At 37.3% G+C, this 21,075-nt stretch overlaps 1 protein-coding gene across 1 annotated transcript; it reads right to left on the reverse strand.

Moving 5' to 3' along the window:
* Positions 1–6,677: 6,677 nt before the first annotated feature.
* Positions 6,678–17,229, reverse strand: C2H5orf46 (chromosome 2 C5orf46 homolog). Its single transcript, XM_063084959.1, has 3 exons — positions 17,160–17,229; positions 11,032–11,179; positions 6,678–6,726 (listed from the first exon to the last, which is right to left on the reverse strand). Exons 1-3 carry the CDS (start codon positions 17,227–17,229, stop codon positions 6,678–6,680), a joined length of 267 nt encoding a protein of 88 aa, XP_062941029.1.
* Between the last annotated feature and the right edge of the window lie 3,846 nt (positions 17,230–21,075).

Here is a 21,075-nt window from a genome sequence, read left to right on the forward strand (position 1 = left end):
GATATATTATTAAATAAGAAAGACTACAGAGTAAATCCCCCTCTGTAAGTGAATATATGTTTGGATATTTTTGAACAGACAGGGAGAACAGAGTCAATATTGGTTGCTGGTAGGGCTGGTTTGGGAATAATGGTGTTAAAGTGGAAGATTGTTAACTTTAAAAAAAATTATGTATTTCCATGTTTTCCCAATTTTCCCTCTCACATGGTAAGCATATGCTGTATATTAGTCCATTTCTGTTGCTTATAACAGAATACATGAAACTGGAAACTGGATGATTTATTTTTAAAAAAATGAAATTTATTGCTTACAGTTTCAGAGGCTAGGAAGTCCATAGTCCAGGGAACACACCTGGTGAAGGCTTTCTTTGGCAGTGACTTCAACGACGGCAGTGTATCACATTGCGAAAATGGTGGAGAAGCCCTCAGAAACACACCACCATTTTTAATCCATTCGCTACAGCATGGCCCTGCAATCTAATCACCTCTTCAAGGCTCCACATTTCAATTAACATATTGGAATTTCCCACCCTCTTAACCGTCACAGTGGGGACCAAGTTTCTAATACATAAAACTTGGGGGACACAATTCAAGCTTCAATTAGTTTGGGGAGACATAATTCAACCCACTACATGCTACTTTAATAATTTTTGAAGAGGAATTTTGAAGAAAACATTTTTGTCTATTAGTGCATGTTAGAAAATAATTTCTATCCCTCTCAAGATAAAAGCAAAAACAACAAAAAGAAACCCTATCCCAGATTTAAGAAACAGTGAATTAAAAACCCGGGGCTTTGGAGTCACATAGACTTTTATTCAAGCTCAGGTTCCAGAGATAGCGACCTAGGTGATCTTGAGCAGGTTCCTTAAACACTCAGGTTCTCACTTGCATTATTTCAAGAGGGAATAAAAATATTTCGTTCTTGTACTTGATATGAGGATTAAATGAGGTAAGATTTATGAACGACCAAGCATGGGAGGTGTCCAGTGATATCTGCTCCCTAACAATGGTAGCTAGGTTTGAAAGATTGTAGGGCCAGCCTTAAATGCCAAGCACTCCCAGTCTGAACTTTGGGTTAAGCTTTCCTTTGTGGTTGAATCGCCCTTCCTCTTCCTTCTCTGTATCTTCAAATCCTTTATCATCTATCAAGACATGGCTCAAGATTACTACATCTGAAAGTCCTCCCAGATCTCCTGAGAGAGTATGAATTGCTCTTTCTCCTGTTTCTCATGTTACCATGTTCGTGCCTCTGTTATAACGTACCATTCTAACTGTACTTAATTATCTTCTCATATCGTCTACATCAACACTGTGAGCTACTTGATGACAAGAACCATGGGATGTTCAACTATGCATGCTTACTTCCCTGCCCTTAGGTAGAAGTTCTATATTTTCAATTTCTTCACTTAATGAATAATACAAGAAATATTTATTGAACAGCTACTCTCTGCTAGACACTGCTGTAATTGATCACTATTGTGCCAGAAACATTGAACAAAATAGGTGAAATTCTTGCCTCATTGAGCTTACATTCTAGTGGAGGAACAAAATAAATCAAGATTGAACATTGTGTTAAAAGATGGATTTTATGGAGAAAAAATAAAGTAGCTAAAGGGAATAGGAAATATTGGGTAAGAGGATACAATTTTAAGTAGAACGATCAATGAAAGCTACACTGAGAAGGTGATTGTTGTGAAAAGACTTAAGTGAGGGAAGCAGCCATGTGGCTGTCTTGTGGAAGACCGTTTGAGGGACAGGGAAGAGCAAACTCAAGGCCCTATAGAAAGAACATGCTTGGAGTATTCAAAGTCCAGTGAGGATCCCAGTGTGGCTCGAGGGGGGGGGGGGCAGAGTAGTGGGTAGTGGGAAAAGGGATGGGAAGCGTGTAGCTCCGGTAGGGTCTCAGCCACCATTGTAAGGAAATTAAAGAATGTAGCTTTTGCTCAGAAAGAGATAGGAAATGGCAGAAGGAAATGACACAATCTGAATTTTATTTAAATAGAAGTACTCTTTTTTCTCTGCATATCCTTAAAGAGCAAGATGCAAATTCCCTCAAGTACTTGAGTCATGGTCGAAACTTTGGATTGGGGACAGAATGGTGATGATGGAGATTGTGTCCTCAGAGTGTCCTAGGGGAATGTTGTGTCGGGGGTTAGGTTAACCTGGTTGGAGTTCCCACTCAGCATCTGCCAGCTTTGGTGCATGACACCAATTAGCCTCCCTGAACTTCTGTTTCTTCACTTGTCATATAAAGAAAATAATGCCTCAGTAGCTCACTTCAATCACATTGTGATTATGAGGTTACAGTAAGAGGACAGTGTGAAAAGCCATAAAAGAAAAATGTTATGCAGATTAAAGAGACTCTTGGTCTTTAAAAACAGGTATACCTGCTGGCTGTAGACACAGGTCTTATTGTAAGGTTGGGAAAGAAGACAGTGAAGAATAGAAAGAGGAAACCTGCATTGTAAAGCCATTGGGAAATCTTTGAAATCTCTGTAGATCACTGGAGATCTCAGACAGCTACTTTTTAGCAGTGTACCAAATCCAGTACTGATTTGGCCCCTGATTGTTTTTGTTTTTGTTTTTTTAACCAACATGAAAGAGTATTTTTATGTTCAAGAGGCAGGTGATGATAAAAACAATAAAGCTCTGGTAGGGCATGTTTCTCCAATAGGTAGTTCATAAATTAGTATAGTTATAGTAACTGTATTATCCAGTCACAAATTAGCAACTCAAAATCTGTAAAGGGATTTCTGGGCCACATTTGGTTGGGAGAAGCAGTCTGTCTGTCAGATGCTGAATATAATAGACATCTTAGGTAATTTGGCTAAGAGGAACATGATATTTGAAAATGGCACAATCCCTAGAAAAGACAGAGCATGGGTTGTCTGAATTTATTGTAGAAAGTAACATGCATTTTGCAGTAGCAGGTGTTCACTCTTGGTTTACCCATCTATATTATTAAAGGATCTTTGTGCTGCAGGCAAACCTATTCTGGCTAAGTAAAAGCAGGGAGACATACAAACAAAAGATTTATTGAAAATCCACTGAGGTTGCTTTCAGAGTCTAAGTGTTTGGGAAGGACAGGGCCCACTCAGGACAGCTCTTGAGAACTCAGTAGCAGAAGCACACAGAACTTTTATTCTAGACAAGAGCACTGCCTTAATTATCATCTTGCTCTATGATTTCAATCTTGTCTTACTGTCCATATTAATAATTCTGGAGAATCCTTTGGCTCAGATGGGTCAGATTTTGCTTCCATTGTGTGGGCAAGAGCCACAGCAATGGCTGGTGAGGACCCCCCTCTGTGCAATGAGATGGTGGCATAAAAGGGCTGCATTAAACTTTTCAAAGACTTACTTCCCTGACAATCTGCTGTTCTATGAAAATAATAATGACTCTCTATGCTTTTGTGAACTGTTAGATCTGAATAGACATTTCTCCAAAGAACATATTCAAATGATCAATAAACACGTGAAAAGATGCTCTATATCATTAGGCATTAGAGAAATGCAAATCAAAACTGCAGTGAGGTACCATTGTATACCTACTAGGATGGCTGTAATCAAAACGTCAGATAAAAACAAGTGTTGATAGGACAGAAATAACCTTATTAATAAAAAGAATAGAAAGTCAGTTTTTCATTTACTAGCACAGGAGTGTGGGCTTACATATGTAAGACTTTCTAAAGAAGATGTGTGAATATTTTACCTCTGAAACTTCATACATTTTTGGGACTTAAGAGCTTGTTGACCTCGTTTTTTGGGGTCAGGTTCAAATCCTCTTTCTGTCATTTACTGGCTCTGTGATTTTGAACTTTAGTTTTCTTTTTTAGAACTATTCTTTGATTGTCCTGGCTAATTACATATTTTGTATCACTAAAAACTTTAAAAATGCCCAGGAAAAATTACTACTACCACCCAAAATCTTCTCCACTAACTAAAGTATGTAACCCAGATATGTAACCCCAAAGAAGACACATTTACTCTGACTTTCTAGAAGCAAAAATGCTAAGTTGGGGTGTTTAAAATGAGTTGCGTTTGGTTGAAGCCAGGGCCTGAGTCCTGGGAACTCGCTGGGAGCTGCTTTGAGGCCTCTATCCTGGAGGACTTATGATGCAGAAGAACTGGAAAAGCAGGATTTGGCTGCCCTTGGATTGTCCAGGAGCCAGACAGGTGTGTCCTTTGAAACACAAGCCAGAGAGAGGGAAACAATTACCACTTACAGAGGGTTTAAGACTTTAAAAAAATATGAAGAACTTTTAATCTTTTCTTTAAAATTTTTATGCTTCTGCATTTTAAAATATGGGAGAATTTATATTGAAATCAACTATAACACATTTTTAATGAAAGAAGCAATAACAACAAAAACAAAAATTCAAAGAATATCAAGAAAGAATCAGAAAAAAAGGTTGAAGGAAGAATGTGCATAGATTAAACATAAGGATAGATTGAGCTGTCAGTGTCACGGTGAATTTCTGGATAGGTGGGTGATAAAAAAGAAACAGACCAAGTCACATAACTCTTATGATCAGAAAGGAGGAAGCAGACCTTAGTGGAGGCACAATTTTTTTCTTGCTCTAAATTCTAAAAGGAAAATTTCCCCAAGACTTCCTGGAAAGGTTAGTAAGTGATATTGTGCCCCAACTGCAGTTTTGCTTATCAGCTGCATCAGAATTTTCTGTTCAATTTACTTATACCTAGGTCTCTCCTTAGGAAGTTCTGGTTTAGCAAGTTTAAGCATGAAATCTAGAACTCGGGCCAAATTTCTAGACTGAAGAAAGAGGCATTGCTGTGAATCACTTAATTCTAAAGGGATGACTTGCTTTTAATTAGATGTGGAAATTATCATGCAAATTCAACAGTTAGACTCATTTATTAAATGCACAGTCACTGAACACTCCCAATCCAACCACCCCAAATTCAATTTCTCCCAAGGAGGCTTTCTTCCTTCTAACCCAATTTTTGTGCGTGCGTGTGTGTGTGTGTGCGTGTGTGTGTGTGTGTCCCTAGATTGAGCCATTCCTCATTAAGGAATCTAGAGTTTAGCGTGGGTTCAGCAGTCTATTCAAAGTTTATGTGCAGTTAAAAAAAAATTTCTGGTATTAAGATCTGGAACAAGTAAGTTTAAAATTTCATAAGAAGGAAAGTGAAGTGACCTGCCCATGATAACAACCTAAGAGGCCAATATTGGAGGTTGAATTTACATCTTTTCTGTGTCTTCTGCTCTTTCTACTCCTCCATGTTGCCTTGCCTGTGGGATTGCCTCATACAACCAATCTCTGGGGTTGCTGTACTCCAAGGATGTAGGGTGTGAGTACCAATGGTTATAGGTGTGTGCCAGCAGCCTGAATAAAGGCATTGTGTTAAGTCACCTGCAATAAGAGGTAGGCTGTTCCCCGGGAAGACGAGAATGGAAACATGCAAACATAAGTGAATGTTTTTAGAAGCTTATCTGTCTTTGGGGTGAGAGTCATGAGTATCTGGGTTGGGCGGGTCTTGATTCCAATGCCCTTGCCTGACTTCCGTCCTTAGAAGCCTATGGGAAAGGTTGGGCTAAATTTCAGAGTTATATGATAGTAGCTTTCTGAACTTACACTAATCATATCCAAGCTATTAAATGGATCCAGTAGGGAAAAGGAAAATTCTCAGACCAGACCTCAAATAGAAGCTGGGAAAGGCTGTGCTCCCTGGAGATACATATGTGGCAACTTGGCTTAGTTAATGAGGTAGTGTTTTATTTCTATGGGCATCTTGAGGCATGTCTAAGATCACATAGCTTAGTCATTATTCTCTACTGCTTTCTCCTATACCGTTCTACTCTGTTCTCCAGTGGCACTATGGCAGAGAGATAGAACACAGGCTCTGGAATCAGGCTGTTTGAATTCAAATCCTGCCCTCCTCTCTTACTAATATACACACCTTAACAAACCTCCCTGAGCCTTCATTTCATTATTTATATAATTTAAGAATAACTACCTATTTTTAATAGGGATTATGATTTAAAAACTACATATCTAGCACTTAGCTCAATACCTAAAACAGAGTAAGAACCCAGTTCAAGCCAACTACTAATATTATTACTTTTCCAGCTTGAACATTTCTGTTTTAATATTTCACTATCTATTCTCAGAAGAGAGCTGAGTAAGGAAAAAGCAGGTATTTTTAAGCACGCAGGCCGTATTGTTTGCATATAAACCCTATTGAGTGAGATAGAGAGACTGCTAGTCCTTTCTCCTTGAATTAGGTTCAGCAGATTTCACTCTACTTATAAGTATCTAACCATGTGATTACGTGGGTCCTTAGATTTTAGGGCTTCTTATCCCCACATTTAGCAGGCTGGACTTGTACAAAGCGAGTTACTAGCAGACTTGTGACTGCAGCCTGTCCCCTTGCCCCCAGTGCTTATTCTATCCATCTCTCAATTGTGACTCTTCCCTTAAGAGATTCTTATTAAATTAGCAACTGTAACATTTTATTATGTGTGATGAAAATATATTCATTAAAAATTAATTTTAGAAAAATAAACTATAGTTAAGAGCCACCACCACAGCAAAATACACCTTTTCTGCTTATAGATAGGCATGGGTACCCCAAATCAAATAAAACCAGACAGATCCTTTTTCCTTTTTCCAATATGCTATTATTTTAGTTGTAAATTAAAAATCACCTGGGGAGGTCACTTTGATGAATGTTCTCCTGATTTATCACCAAATTCCATAAATCCTCTTGAAAAGAAAAAAATAAAGATAAAATAATGAATTACAGTTTAGACTGAACAGATGTGTTAGAATGATCAGTAAGGTGTCTTAAATGTTTGGGCCCCACTTTTCTTCTCCAGATCCTATAAATGAAGTGAGACCTAAACTTCCTATAATAGTTCATAGTTGACAAGACATTTCTGCATAGTTATCTCTGTCATCTCACCAAAAAGTATACTAGTTAGGTGTCTATTCACACATAAACTCCATGAAGGCAAATATTTTGATATATTTGTTCAGTAATATATCACCAGCACATAGAACAATGCCTGGCATAAAGTATGAATTAGTAAATATTTGTTGAATGAATTTTTATTATCTTTTTACATGTCAAAAACTTCTGAGGCTTAAAGAGGCTTAAGAGATTAAATCACATGGCTGGTAAATCACAAAGTAAAGTTTAAAAATTAGATCTCCCTAGTCATTACTAAGTGCCAGAAACACTATATACTACTGCTCACAAACTGGGTACTAGGGTAGCTGCTAAGAAGGTAAAAGATGACTATAATATGGTTTGTGAAAAGATTATAGTCTAGTGAAGAAAACAGAAACATTCAGTTACAAATAATTTAAAATAATGTAGGAAAAAAGTTGTTATGAAGATTTCTACAAAGCATTGTGAAATCCCAGAATATGAAAAACTTAATTTTAGAATTGTAGGGGTCTGTGACTTCTCCACAGAGCTTGTTTTTGAATTAGGTTTTAGAAAACGATTAGACTCACCACATGAACAGAAGAGAGCTGGTGTTTGGGACCAGGCATTGTGCACAAAGCATGTGCACAGATTTGGCGGGGGGTGGGGTGGGGGTTGTATAAACATGACCTGTTCTGAAAACAAAAATTGTTTGTCATTGAGACATCAGGTGTTTGGTTGCAGGAATGAGAGATGTGACTGAAAGATACATCAGCATCAGGGAAGGACCTTTAACCTCAGCCTACTGCATTTGCTGTAATTTTGTAAGCAATGGAAAGTTATAAAAGGCTTGCAAGCAAGCAGGGATATGACCAAATCTGCATTTTTGATATATTACTCTGGTAAGTAGAGGATGGATTGGAGTGAGGAGAAACAGAAAACAGTGAAACTAATTAGAAATCTAATAAAAAGAACTTAACGCAAAAGTGATGGAGGACTCAACTAGATCAACTAGGCAGTGGAGTTAAAGAAAAGGAATGGAATAGGAAAAAAATTTAGGGTGGAGTATTCAGCAATTGGATGAATGTGGTGATGAGCAGGAAGGATCCAAGAAGACCCTGACTGGATTCTGGGTGGACGGGGATGTCACTTGCTGAGATAAGGAGGAACAGATGTTTGAGTGAGATGATGGGTTTCAGTTAGACGTTGAATTTGAGGTATTGGTGGAAAACTAGATGAAGGTGTTGTAGCAAGCACTTACTCACCTCAGTCTGGAGCTCAGGAGAAGGAGCGCAATAGAGATCTGAATTTGGAACTCATTAGATTATATGTATTAGTCCCAATGTAGAAGCTGTGAAGAATCAGGCAATTTAGTGTGATGGCGTTTAAAAGCAGATGCGTGATGAAAAGCCAAATAAAAAGAATGAGGAAGATTGGCTAGAGGTAGGGATAAAATCAGGAAAATTTTTCACGGAAGCCCAGGGGATGGGGGATATTCACAAGAATTAGAGGATCCTCCAAGAGTGAGAGGAGTTAAGAATGCCTGTTTTTGAGAACAGTGGTGAGCTGAATGCAGTTCACATAGCTCCAAGGTAATCCAGAGGTAAGTGGAGGGAGAAACCTGGTCTATCCACTGTCCCCAAAGATGTATCTAGCATTTATTATATGGCCAACACACTACTTAGGCATCAGATATGTTGGAGTAAATATAGGAAAATTCCTATCTTTATGAATCGCTGCCATTTTTCTCATTCTCTCTTTCAAACCAAATGTCATTCAGTCTTTCAAGGTCCAAATTACATCTCACCATTGCCATAAAAACTTTCCTCAGCCCTATTGACAGCTCCTTTCTTTAGAAATTGCCTGTAATGTTGTCTGACATTTATTTCACTAAGTATTTTCAGTTATCATTGCATTGGCTCATGTCATTTTACCATAAGGACTGCAAGTTATCTGAGAAAAAGATATTTTCAGTCTAAATATTTCGTTCACAATTTCTGTCCCCACTATGTACATATTAAGATCCTTCAGGATTCTTCAGTCAAATTGGGGCAGATAGGCTTTAGCTCTGATCTCTAAGGTCTCTTTTCCCGATTAGTTAATTAAACAATTATTTACTGACTGCCTGACACTATATGCCAGGTACTGTGCTATTACAACGAGCTAGACAGATCTATTTAGTCCTTACTATGATTTAGCTATGTGATTAAAAATAAATAATTTCAGATGATAACAAATGTTATAATGACACTATAACAAGGTAAAATGAGAGAGAATGACAGAGGTGGAAATGGAAAGAGATAGTACGAATAAGAGTGGTCACAAAGTAGTTTTCCAAGGAGGTGACTTTTAGATGAGCTGCAGAACCAAGTACTAGCCATGAGAAAAGGAAAGAGTATTTCAAGCAGAAGCAAGAGCAAGAGCAGGGAGCTCCTGATGGTTGTAAATTCAAGCAACAGACAGAAGGTCATTTATTTATAATATACTGAGGGAAAGGGAAATGGTAGGCACCATTTAGAGCCCAGAGCTGAGAGCAATTCTTCAGTATATCAGAGAGTCAACTTTCAGGGCTAACTCAGAGAAAAATATACAATTTTGTATCTGGGAAATTCCCTAGGGAAGGAATAAAAAGAACTATGATTGTTCCAATTCTGTGCTTTGCTATGTTGTGAATATAACAATATTAATTCAACTGGAGTAATCTGTAATTTGTACCTAATGGGTAGCACCCCTGTTGTTTGCTTATTACTTTCCTTCTTGTTTACGTTAACAATCATGGGAAGGTAACAGTTGCAAAAGCAACCACAATAGGAAAAGCAACCATAAAAAAGAAACAGCTGTGAGTTTCAACAATGTGTGGAGGATTGCATGCAAAACCCTGCCCAGCCAGATGAGAATATGTTGTTTTAGGCAGATCAGAGATTGCAAGAAAACCCCTGAGTATGTCTACTGTCCCCTTGTTATGATTAGTGGTTTTTAATCTTATTGATCACAGACTCCTCTGAGAATAATACGGAAGTCATAAACATTTTCCCCAGAAAAAACACAAAAATTCACATCTACACAAACTTAAATACAAATTTAAAGGCTATGTGGAAATTTAAGGCCCATTCATGTAGATCAGAGCATCTGATTAAGGGCTTGGCTTTCAAAAATGTACTGTATATCAGAATAACCTGTGAAGTTTATTAAAAGCATGTTCTTTGCCTTGCTCCCAGAAAGATTAAAGATGGGATGTAGGGACCTGAATTTTACATAAGTTTTTCCGGGGATTCTGGAGCAGGTGGTTAATAGATTACACTTATTCAGACATTGCTTAGGGGTCTATGAAGGAGAGAATTAGAGAGGAGAGGCATAGAGTGGTGGAGATTGAGCACCTGGAATTCAAAAGAGTGAATTTGATCCTGGAGAGCTGTAATTAATATAGGAAGGATGAATACTAGGGTAAAGCAGTAGTGTAAAATCAGAGCTATGTATGCTGGAGTAAGATGAATTAGGAATTGGGCACAGGGGCTTGGAAACAATCTGAGAACTTTGGGAAGACTCTAGGATTGGTGATCTGCCACTAAGGCAATCCCCTAAGGTCAAACCAAACACTCATGCTGAGAGGTTCTTTAGATTGTCTCTATCGTCTCTGCTAACCTTCCTGAGTTACTCAAGCTAGAAAATAAGGAGAGAAATCATCACATCATCACTAATGACCATATCACTACCCTTTGCCTTCACCACATAATCACAGTGTTTGCATTGGGTGGGCCCTTTATTCCTTCACCTTTTACAGATGTGCAGACAGAGGTACCCAAAGAGGGAGGGCTTTACCCAAGACCAGCCAGTAAAACAGAACCTGACTCAAGACCAGAACTTGGCTTTCTGTCTCCTGGTCCAGTGCTCTTCCTCCTCTCTATTTGGCCCTGAGATTAAAAAAAATATTGTATGGAACCATTTGATGGAATGTGTTCACCCCAATAGAGTTCAGGTAAATTCAGTCAGTTGCAAAATATATCTTAAGATGAAAAATATCTTCAGTGAAATATAACACATTGTCATGTACCACAAATTTTGTTTCTCATTCATTTTAATGCAAAGTGGTCATTACCAACAGTGAACTGGACAAAAGCAAGGTTTATCTGAGATCTTACGTGTTCCTGGTCATAGAGCGGAGGATGAACTCAACTGCATTCTCAATGATCTCTGTGCCCAGCAAGTTTAAGAATTTGGGGAAATCTGAGTCTGGGTTTTTGCCTGAGTCATCCGGCTTGTTATCTGGTTTGTCATCTGGTTTGTTGTCTGAAAAACAGAACAAAATCTCAGAGGTGTTTCTCAGCAACAAGAAAGGAAGGTCACTTGTCACTTTAAGGAACCTGTAGAGCCCTGTGTACACTCACTGACTAATTATACAGCCTCATGTAGTTATATTTGTTGAATGTTTAATGCCTGCCTGGTTTAAGTCTTCACATGTCTTATCTTATTTATTCTTAAAAGCAAACAAGCAGATCAACGGACATTGATACTTACGTGGATATTTGCTCCATTCTGTGGATTTCAAAAATGAGGCTCATGGAGGCTAAGTACTTTTCCCAGAGTAGAGCAGCTGGTAAATGCCAGTGCCCAGAATGAAATACAGAATGCCTGGTTTTTCTGTGTGATCCCATGTTGGGGGTAATAATAATAACAAAGATGAAATAGTAGGGGGTAGCATTTGTTGAGCACACACCTATGACAGACAATCTGTATGCATCATTTCAATTTATCAGTATAATCCTATGAGATAGGCAAAATTACTATTCTAACTTAAATAGAATTTGAGAGAGGTTTAAAAGCTGGTTCGAAGTCACAGACTTAGTACATGGCAGAAATATAATTCAAACCCATGTCTGTCTGGTATTAAAATCTGCATTTTTAATCACTCTGTGATGAACCACATAGCCTTTGACTGAAAAGTTACATAATTTGCACTTCTTTTATAAGATTGAAAATAGTACAATTATAATGATAACAAAGAGAAATTCTATCACTTTTATATTACCTAATAGTTTTGTAAATAAAGATTTACAAACACTGTAATTTTGCCCTTGACCAATCTTATGGGGTATGCATTTTTTTTAGCTCACTGGGCTGAGAAAGTGAAAAGATTAAGTGACTTGCAAAGACCTCACAAAGAGCAACAGAAGAAGATGGGACTCTAACTGCAGGCCACTTACACTGACTCTTAATCAAATGCCTTTCTGAATGAGGGCAAGGATCCAGAGGGTAGTGTGTTTGGCTTTGGTTAGTGGTCTTTATTTTTAGGAGATGAGAAGGAATGAAAAGAGTGACAGCAGCTACATGTGGCCTTCTCTCTGGTAACAGGATGAAGAAGGAACTTTATTTTTTAGTATTTTTATTTTATTTTTCTCTAACACTGTTGAACCTTATTTGCATTGTTGAAAAAATATGGCTCTGCAAACCTAGTCACATTATAAGTATTCATTTGGCCTCTCGTTATTCACCTGGTTCTTTTCCATTAGTTTTCTGTTGTGGTTGATTGCAACATAATTGATCGTACATATCAGTGGGGTACAGTGTTGAATATTGATACCTGTGTGCATCATGTGATGTTCAACATTACACAATGTAATCATTTTTTGTGGCCCTGTATCAGTTCCTTGCTAACCCTCCTTCCCCCTTTCTCACCTCTGATGTCCTCCGTTCTGTTCTCTCCTTTTGAAAGTTCGACAAATTATTGTGATTGTTGTATATTTCTTTCTTTTTTTATTTATTTGTTTATTTTTTAATTCCCGCTTATGAGTGAGCACATGTGGTATTTCTGTGCCTGGCTTATTTCGCTTAACATAATTTTCTCTAAGTTCATCCATGTTACTGGGAATGGCAGTATTTCATTCTTCTTTACAGAAGAGTAGTATTCTGTTGTGTATATATACCACATTTTCCTTATCCAGTCATTGCGGACATTTATATTGGTTCCAACTCTTGGCTATTGTAAGTAGACCTGCAATAAATTTGGGGGAGTGGGTATCTCTTCAACATAATGATTTCCATGCCTTTGGGTATATATCCACAAGCAGAATTGCTGGACTGGATGACAGTTCTATCTACTTGTTTGAAGAACCTCCATACTGTTTTCCATAGTGGTTGCACTAATTTGCAGTCCCACCAACAGTGCAGAAGGGTTCCCCTTTCTCCACATCCTCACCAGCATTTATTCTGTCTTTTGGATAATGGCAACTCTAACTGGGCTAAGGCAGAAAAATAAAATACCTAGGAATCAATTTAATCAAGGAAGTGAAATATCTCTACAATGAAAATTAAAAATCACTGCTGAAAGAAATTAAAGAGGACACAAAAAGATGGAAAGACATTCCATGTTCTTACATTAGAAGAATTAACACAGTGAAAATGTCCATACTATACAAGATCTACAGATTCAATGCAATCCCTGTCAAAATACCAATGACTTTCCTCACAAAAATATGAGAACATTTCTAACATTCATACAGAACCACAAAAGACTCCAAATAGCCAAAGTAATCCTGAGCAAATAAATAAATAAATAAAGTGCAAGTGTAGTGCTACCTGACTTGAAATTATACTGCAAAGCTATAGTAACCAAAACAGCATGGTACTGGCATAAAAACAGACACTTAGACCAATGGAACAGAATAGAGAACCCAAAAATCATCCCAATTACTTACAGCCAACTGATCAAGAACATACATTGAGGAAAAGACTGCCTCTTCAATAAATGGGGCTGGGAAAACAGGACATCCATAGGTAGAAGAATGAAACTAGACCTGTACCTCTCACCATTTACTAAAATCAACTCAAAATGGACAAAAGACTTAAATATAAGAGCTGAAACTATAAAATTCCTAAAAGAAAACATAGGGGAAACACTTCAGGAAGTAGGACTGGGAAAAGATTTTATGAACATGATCTCAAAAGCACGGGCAACAAAAGAAAAAATATATACAAATGAGATTATATCAAACTAAGAAGCTTCTGCACAGCAAAAGAAACAATTAACAGAGCAAAAAGACAACCTACAGAATGGGAGAAAATATTTGCAAACTATGCATCTGACAAGCTATTCATATCCAGAATAGATAAGGAACTCAACAGTGAAAAAACAAGAAATCCAATTAAAAAATAGAAAATAGGCAAAGGAGCTGAATAGGCATTTTTCAAAGGAAGATTTACAAATGGCCAAAAGACACATGAAAAAATACTCAACATCGCTAAGCATCAGGGAAATGCAAATCAAAACACCATTGAGATATTTTTGTTGTAGCCTGACATATAGTGTTGCCAGAATTGGTAAATAATAATACAGGATGCCCGGTTAAATTTAAATTTTGGATAAGCAACAAATACTTTTTAAATAAAAGAATGACGTATGCAATATTTAGCACATACTTACATTAAAAGATTATTCATTGTTTATCTGAAATTCAAATTTAACTGGATGTGCCATATTTTATCTGGCAACTCCACCACAAATTTTGACTCAAGAAGTTCCAATTTCTAAACAATGTACCCTTTGTCTTTGTATGAAGAAGATGCAACTAGCTTTTTGTATGGAGGCTGTCAAAGTTTGTCAGAAGCCTTGCATTTATATCTTAAAATAGAAACTATTAGTAAAAAATATTGGAATTCAATTCTGTTGACATTTATTGTTTACTATTTCACAGCCAAAGCTTTGATAGGAGTACCAGTCTGAGACCAAAATCAATATACTAATCAGCAAGCATTCATTAAAACAGGTGTTGGTCCTTTCATTCAAAATGTATTTTTTGAGCCTACTATTATGTGCATAGCTATGCTAAGAGTTAAAGTAAAAAAGGATAAATATAGGTATGACTCTCAAGTAAAGTGCAGGGTAACCACAGTGCCCAAAAGAATTGCTTTGCTTTCATCATGGGAAGGAGGGGAAAACAGAACTCATATTTATGGGGTGCCTATTGTGCAGGTACGGGGTTGTTCCCTTCATCACATGCCTCAGTCCTCGTTCAGTTTAGTGACAGTATTATAGTTTTACAGGAGAGAAAACAGATGCTCAGGGAAATTAAATGACTCACCTCAAATCACACATCCAGAAAGTAACTGGGACAGGGCTTGAACCTTACTTTTTTTTAACTCCACAGAGCACATTATTCACATTAAATTATACAACCTCTGAGCAATTGTTACCTGCAGACATTCGCAGGTTCAAAGAGTAATTCTTTGCATGAAAGGTGAGTTCTTTTTTTCTGTGTTCCTATCTATGTACTTGCATAATAATTTAATTTCATTGACTTTTTATTTTAATATGACACTAATTGCTAGCTTTTTAGCATGCAAAGAGCCTGGGATTAGAGTGTGTGAAACTCAGATCCTTGCACCACAGTTATGTTGAGAGGTATTAGAGTGTGATGTAGCATGTGCATTGGAGTTCTACAGAGTTTGATTCCTTTCTTCAACAAAAAATTAGCCATGTAACCTTGCACACAATGCTTATTCACTGTCTCTTGGTTTCCTCATTGTTTCAGAGTCAGAACTGAAATATATTTTACATGTCTTTCCTATATATCTCACATGTATGTATTTACAAGTATATACATATATTTATACATCTACAAGTGGTCTTCAAAATGTTTATGAAAAGATTCCTATTATCCTCTAATTCTATTTTTCCATGAACTTTTTGAAGTACCCTTGTATATCATATATATAGATATCACTTTTTGCAGTACCAGGCCCGAGGTAAGCTCACAATAAATGTTAATTTTTTTAATAATAATTGCAATAAAATGATTTATAATTAGCTTTTTACTCTAGCTTTAGATTATAAAATTTTTTTTAAAACTGTTAAAATATCAACAAATTTTACATCCTAGAAAAATCATCAAAGTCCATAGATAAATATTTTCTCTTTTCAAATATAATATGGGATAGCCTTTATTTACACTGACTGCTTGGTTGAGTTTTTTAGTCAATATGATTATAAATTTCTGAACAAATGTATTCTTGCTGATATTTGTGCAGTTTTTATAGTTTACAAAGTGATTATAAAAGCACGTTCACTTGACCTCATGAGGTTGAAAGTTATCCCATTTTATAGATGAAGAAACTGAGGTTTAAAGCAGTGAATTGATTTAACCACAGTTTCAGAATTCACGAGAGACAGAGCTGAGACTGGTCTTTAGTATACAAATCTCATCTGTCTCTACACCACGGTGATTATTTTTAGAATAAAGTGAGCACAATTATCTCTGTGGCCATCTCAAGAGTAATTCTGGTGGTTTGTCTCCCTGTATGTTGTTCCGCTGGACAGTGAGTGGCCCGGGAGTGTGAGTTCTATCAAGCTACATTCAAAGGACTCTGTTACTAAATATTTGCACTGTTTTTGTTTTCTGACCCATCATTTGAATAAAGACAAGTCAGAAGCCCATAGTCTTCTGCAGACAAAATAATAATAATAATAATGAGAATGCTGCATGCTGCCTTATGGCCTTCTACATGCTTGGAACAGATCTGAAAGAGGTAGATGCTTAATTATAATGGAAGGGATCTAGGAATTTAGGTTTCAGTCCCAGGTGCCACTTCTACACGTATTTATGCACAAGTAACTTTTCCTCTGGAAGCTCAGTTATTTAACCCATAAAAAGGGAAATGATAAAACTGTGCATGTTTACTTAATAAGATTATTATGAAAATCAAATGAGATTATACATGATGACAATAATAGTTATTATTTATTGAGTGCTTATTATACTGTTTCAAAATATTTTGTCTTTTTAATTTAATTTTCATGATAACTTTTCAAGAAAGTTAACTATTAATATTCCCTTTTATATATGAGGCCCAGAGAGGTTAAATAGTATGTCTAAAGTTACATCTCTGGTTTATAGTGGAGTCAGGCCTAGGAGTCTTGTCCCAGAGTATATGTTCATCACCATTGAGCATTATTAGCTATGGTCATAAAAAGACCAACATTGCCAGCTCTCAAGGAATTTATAATACAGTACTGTCACTATATCATATGAATATATAAGAAAAAAAAACATTCCAAATTTTGTACATTCACTGAGGATAGAGGCTATACCTGAAGCAGATTTTTTAAAAAATCCCACTTTCTTTGTGTTAGAAGGTGCACTTCTTGTTTCTTAGTTCAGTGCTATTTCTGCAGCGCCCAAAGGCCCCTCCTCACCTTTATGTTCTGGTTCAGTGCCACTAACTTCATTTAGTCACTGCTAACCACAATTTGTGGGCTGTGATCAAAAGCACTTACCTGCCTGACAGGTCAGGATTAAGACAAGCAGTCCCACGACAACTGTCAGCCGAAGTACCGAGATAGCCATTCTTGTAGCACAAGGTGTTGGTGCAGATAAATTGCTCAGTGCACCTGAAGATTTGCTCCATTTATAGGGCATGCACAAGTGACATCATCTGCTATGGAATTTAGGTTGTTGCACAAGATCTGCACAGCTTGCTTTTGGATCCTTACTAATGAGCTCTGCACTAGGATTCAAACCAAAAGTTTTTCATATAGGAAAAAAACCCCTATAGGTTTTCCTAATGTGTATCTATAAATGGCACTGAAGTGAATCTTTTGGGGGTAGTTCCGATGCCAACAGTGATAATTAGATGCATATCAGGAGAATTGCTAGCCAATGCCATGGAGCAAGCAGCACATCAGATTGGTGAGATGTGCCGACTCCCCCGCTGTGTGCTCTGTGTCTCTCCCCATGCTCTGAGCTAATCCCCTGTCTGCACTTGAGCATGTCCTTTCACAACTCACCTCCCTGTGCCTTTGCTCCTGCTCTTTCTTCTCCCTGTGATACCCTCCCCGTCATCTCCCTTTGGTGCATTTCTGCTTGTTTCTTAGGCTCCAGTTCAAATGCCCTCTTTGAATGAAACCTTTATGATGACCATTCCAGCCTGCTCCAGATAGAGTCTGTTGCTTCATCATCTGTCCTATAAAACCCTTGACCTCATTGTTTGAGAAGTAAGCATTTTAGTAGCTCTCTTCTCCTTCAGCCTGGGGATCTATTTATTTACAAATAAAAATTGTACATATTTATGGTGTTCAACGTGACATTTTGAAATATATACACACTGTATGATGGCTAAACCAAACTAATTAACACATGCATTACCTCAATAGTTATCATTTATTCATGGTGCAAACACTTAAAATATACTCTCAGCAATTTTTAAGTATACAATGCATTGTTATTAACTATAGTCACCATGTTGTACAATAGTTCTCTTGAACTTACTTTTCCCATCTAGCTGAAATTTTGCATCCTTTTAACATCTCCCCAGTGCCTCCCCGCAACCCCAGCCTCTGACCACTCTGCTTTTATGAGTTTGACTTTTTTAGATTCCACAAAGTCATATAAGTGAGATCACATGGTATTAGTCTTTTTGTGCCTGGCTTATTTCACTTAACATAATATCCCTCAGATTCATCCATGTTGTCTCAAGTGACAAGATTTCCTTCTTTTTTAAAGGCTGAATAGTATTCTGTTGTGTATATATAACCACCCATACATCAATGGACACTTAGGTTGACTTCTAGCCTGTGGATCTCTTCAAGGAAGAGTGTTTTATTACTTCTGAATCCTTAAGAAGCCCACTATAGTGCTCGGCCCTGGTCTTAGCTTTGATTTTATCTCCTCTGGAAACATGTCCTTGTTCTTCCAGGTAGAAAGAGAGGTGATCCTCTGATGTGCCCGATAGGCTGAAGGCTTCTTGAGGGCAGACTATCTTTTCTATAGTTGAGTACATATTACCTGAAACATATAGCAAACATTGAAAAAAATAGTTTGGGAATTGAGTCCAATCTCTCTCCCCCAATGCCAGACTCAGTTACAGTGATCCCTATACCTATCACATGGTCCCCTTGAATAAAGTCCACCTTAACACCTTTAGAAAAAAGGAAAACTGAAAAAAACAGTTAACCGGAGTTAACTGAATTAAATTTATTCAGATTTGGTGAATCAGAATGTTGGGTTTGAGACGCTGCTAAGTGTCTCGGGTATAAAATACTCTTCTTTTTGGACACAAACATTCAACAGGATAAACTTTGGCTGAAGTGTAGATGATACTGGTTATCGTGAGGAGTGTTGTAAGTTAAGTTAATTGGGATGAGGACTTGGGAGTACCTACACTTATACAGTGACCAGAACTTGTACATTGTGAGTGTCAGAGGCCCATTTTATAAATGGGAAATTAACTGAGGAATGGAAAAAGGAGGCTTCTTTAGTGCCTCAAAACCAAGGCTAGGGCATGGCCTCTTACTCCTTAGTTCATACTTTTTACAAGGCACCAAACTACTTTTTGAAAGCAATCAGGCAGGTCTGCTTGCACCTTACGTAGAGTTGACTTCTAAGGCCTCTCCAACTTATCTTCTCAAGGGGACGTGGCTCTTCTCTCCTATACAAAATGTGATCTAAAGATAGTTGCCCACATTAGGAGAAAGATTTCACTGGGTTAGATTTATGCCCTCAGTGGCACTGCTTATGACTGAGCACTGTTCTTGTCCAAGGGTCTAGTGGGAAATGACATTCAAATGCCCTCTATTAGCCATGCTATGGATCTTGACATGCGGCTGTGTTTGCCTGGGAAACAGTCATGTCTGATAGTGTGCCAGAAGGGGGCATACTTTTTTAGTTCACCACAACAGCACTGTCTAGGCAAATGAAGGATCTGGATATTGCAACTTAGGATAGAAGTCTGCTGGCTTCTCCAGGACATCAGCTGAATGGGGCATGCAGACAAGTCCTAATCAGCTGCCAGGTGTGGTGTCAAGAAAAGAGCATTCTCCCAAGCGTCGGGATAGCTGGCTTCTATTCCCATCAGTACCACTAACTACTGTGTGACCCCGATTAAACACCCTCTAGGCCCTGACCCATCATATTATCTGCTTATCCCTTTTCTCTTGGTTTGTTCCTCTGAGCATCGGGTCTCAGCTAAAATGTCGCTTTTTGGGAGAAAACTTCTATGACTCTCTAATCCAACTCAGATCCTTCTATCAAAATTTTTTATACACTCTGTATTCTTTCTTTTTAGTACTTAAATATTTTTGTTTGATGATTTAATGCCTTTATTCCCAAAAGATGTTAAAATTCAGGAGGGAAATCCATTCTATTTCGTTCACTGAGATAACTCTAGTTTCTAGGATAGTGTCTTATATGTAGAAGATACCCAACAAATATCTATTTAACAAATTAATTAATAAACAATTTTGCACAGAGAAGTCTGGACTTCTCTAAAGGCTCTGCGAGTTATTATCTATGGGATTCTGGTAAATGACTGATATCACTCTGAGTCTCAGTTTCTTCATCTGTAAAATTGGGACATAATATAATTTCCTCCCTATCTATCTGCACTGCTTTAAAGATATAGGTGATAACAAAGATAAAATTCTGGATGAACTGTAAAGAACTTTTAATATGTGCTAGATTATTAGCAGTTAAGAAACTGTGACTTATTCTCCATTAGCATAAACAAATGAGTTTGACTTTAGATAGGGGAGAAACTGAGATTATGAAAGAGGGTTTACCTAAGCTAGGAAGAGGAAGATGAGGACCTTCTGGAACTCCATTCTAGCTTGATAAGAAGGTACGGGTGCTTTATTTTCTATGGACATTTTAATACTCAATTGAAAATCATCCATTTTTCTCAGGGTAGGAAAGACTTGCCATTTGGATTGGCAATCTCACTGAGAGATTTCGGTGTATGTATTAGTCATTAAGAACATGGGCTTTGGGATCAGACAGAACTGGATTTGAGTTTCAGATTTACCACTTACAAGCTGTGAAACTCTGTGATCCTAAAATATTTCCTAATTTATCTGTGTCCTGGATCCAATGTCTATAAAATAGGAATAATGATGCCTCTTGGGGTTGTCATGAGGATTGGATGAGAAAGTACGTGCCGACAGTTATCACAGTGCCTTACACACACAAAATAAAAAATAAATGATAGGTTTGTTATTGTATTGTATTGTGTTGCATTGTATTCTTTTCTATTGTACTTTGGGTTGTCCCAGAGGAGGGAGTGACACTTAACCACGCAAGCAGCAGTAGGAATAAATAAAATAAAATAAAATAAAATAAAATAAAATAAAATAAAATAAAATAATAACAGGCTGTTTGGTAACAGGAAGTACCAAACTAGATACAACATAGCAACAAAGC

This window comes from Cynocephalus volans, chromosome 2 (genome assembly GCF_027409185.1).
Source record: "Cynocephalus volans isolate mCynVol1 chromosome 2, mCynVol1.pri, whole genome shotgun sequence".
Classification (NCBI taxonomy): Eukaryota; Metazoa; Chordata; class Mammalia; order Dermoptera; family Cynocephalidae; genus Cynocephalus; species Cynocephalus volans.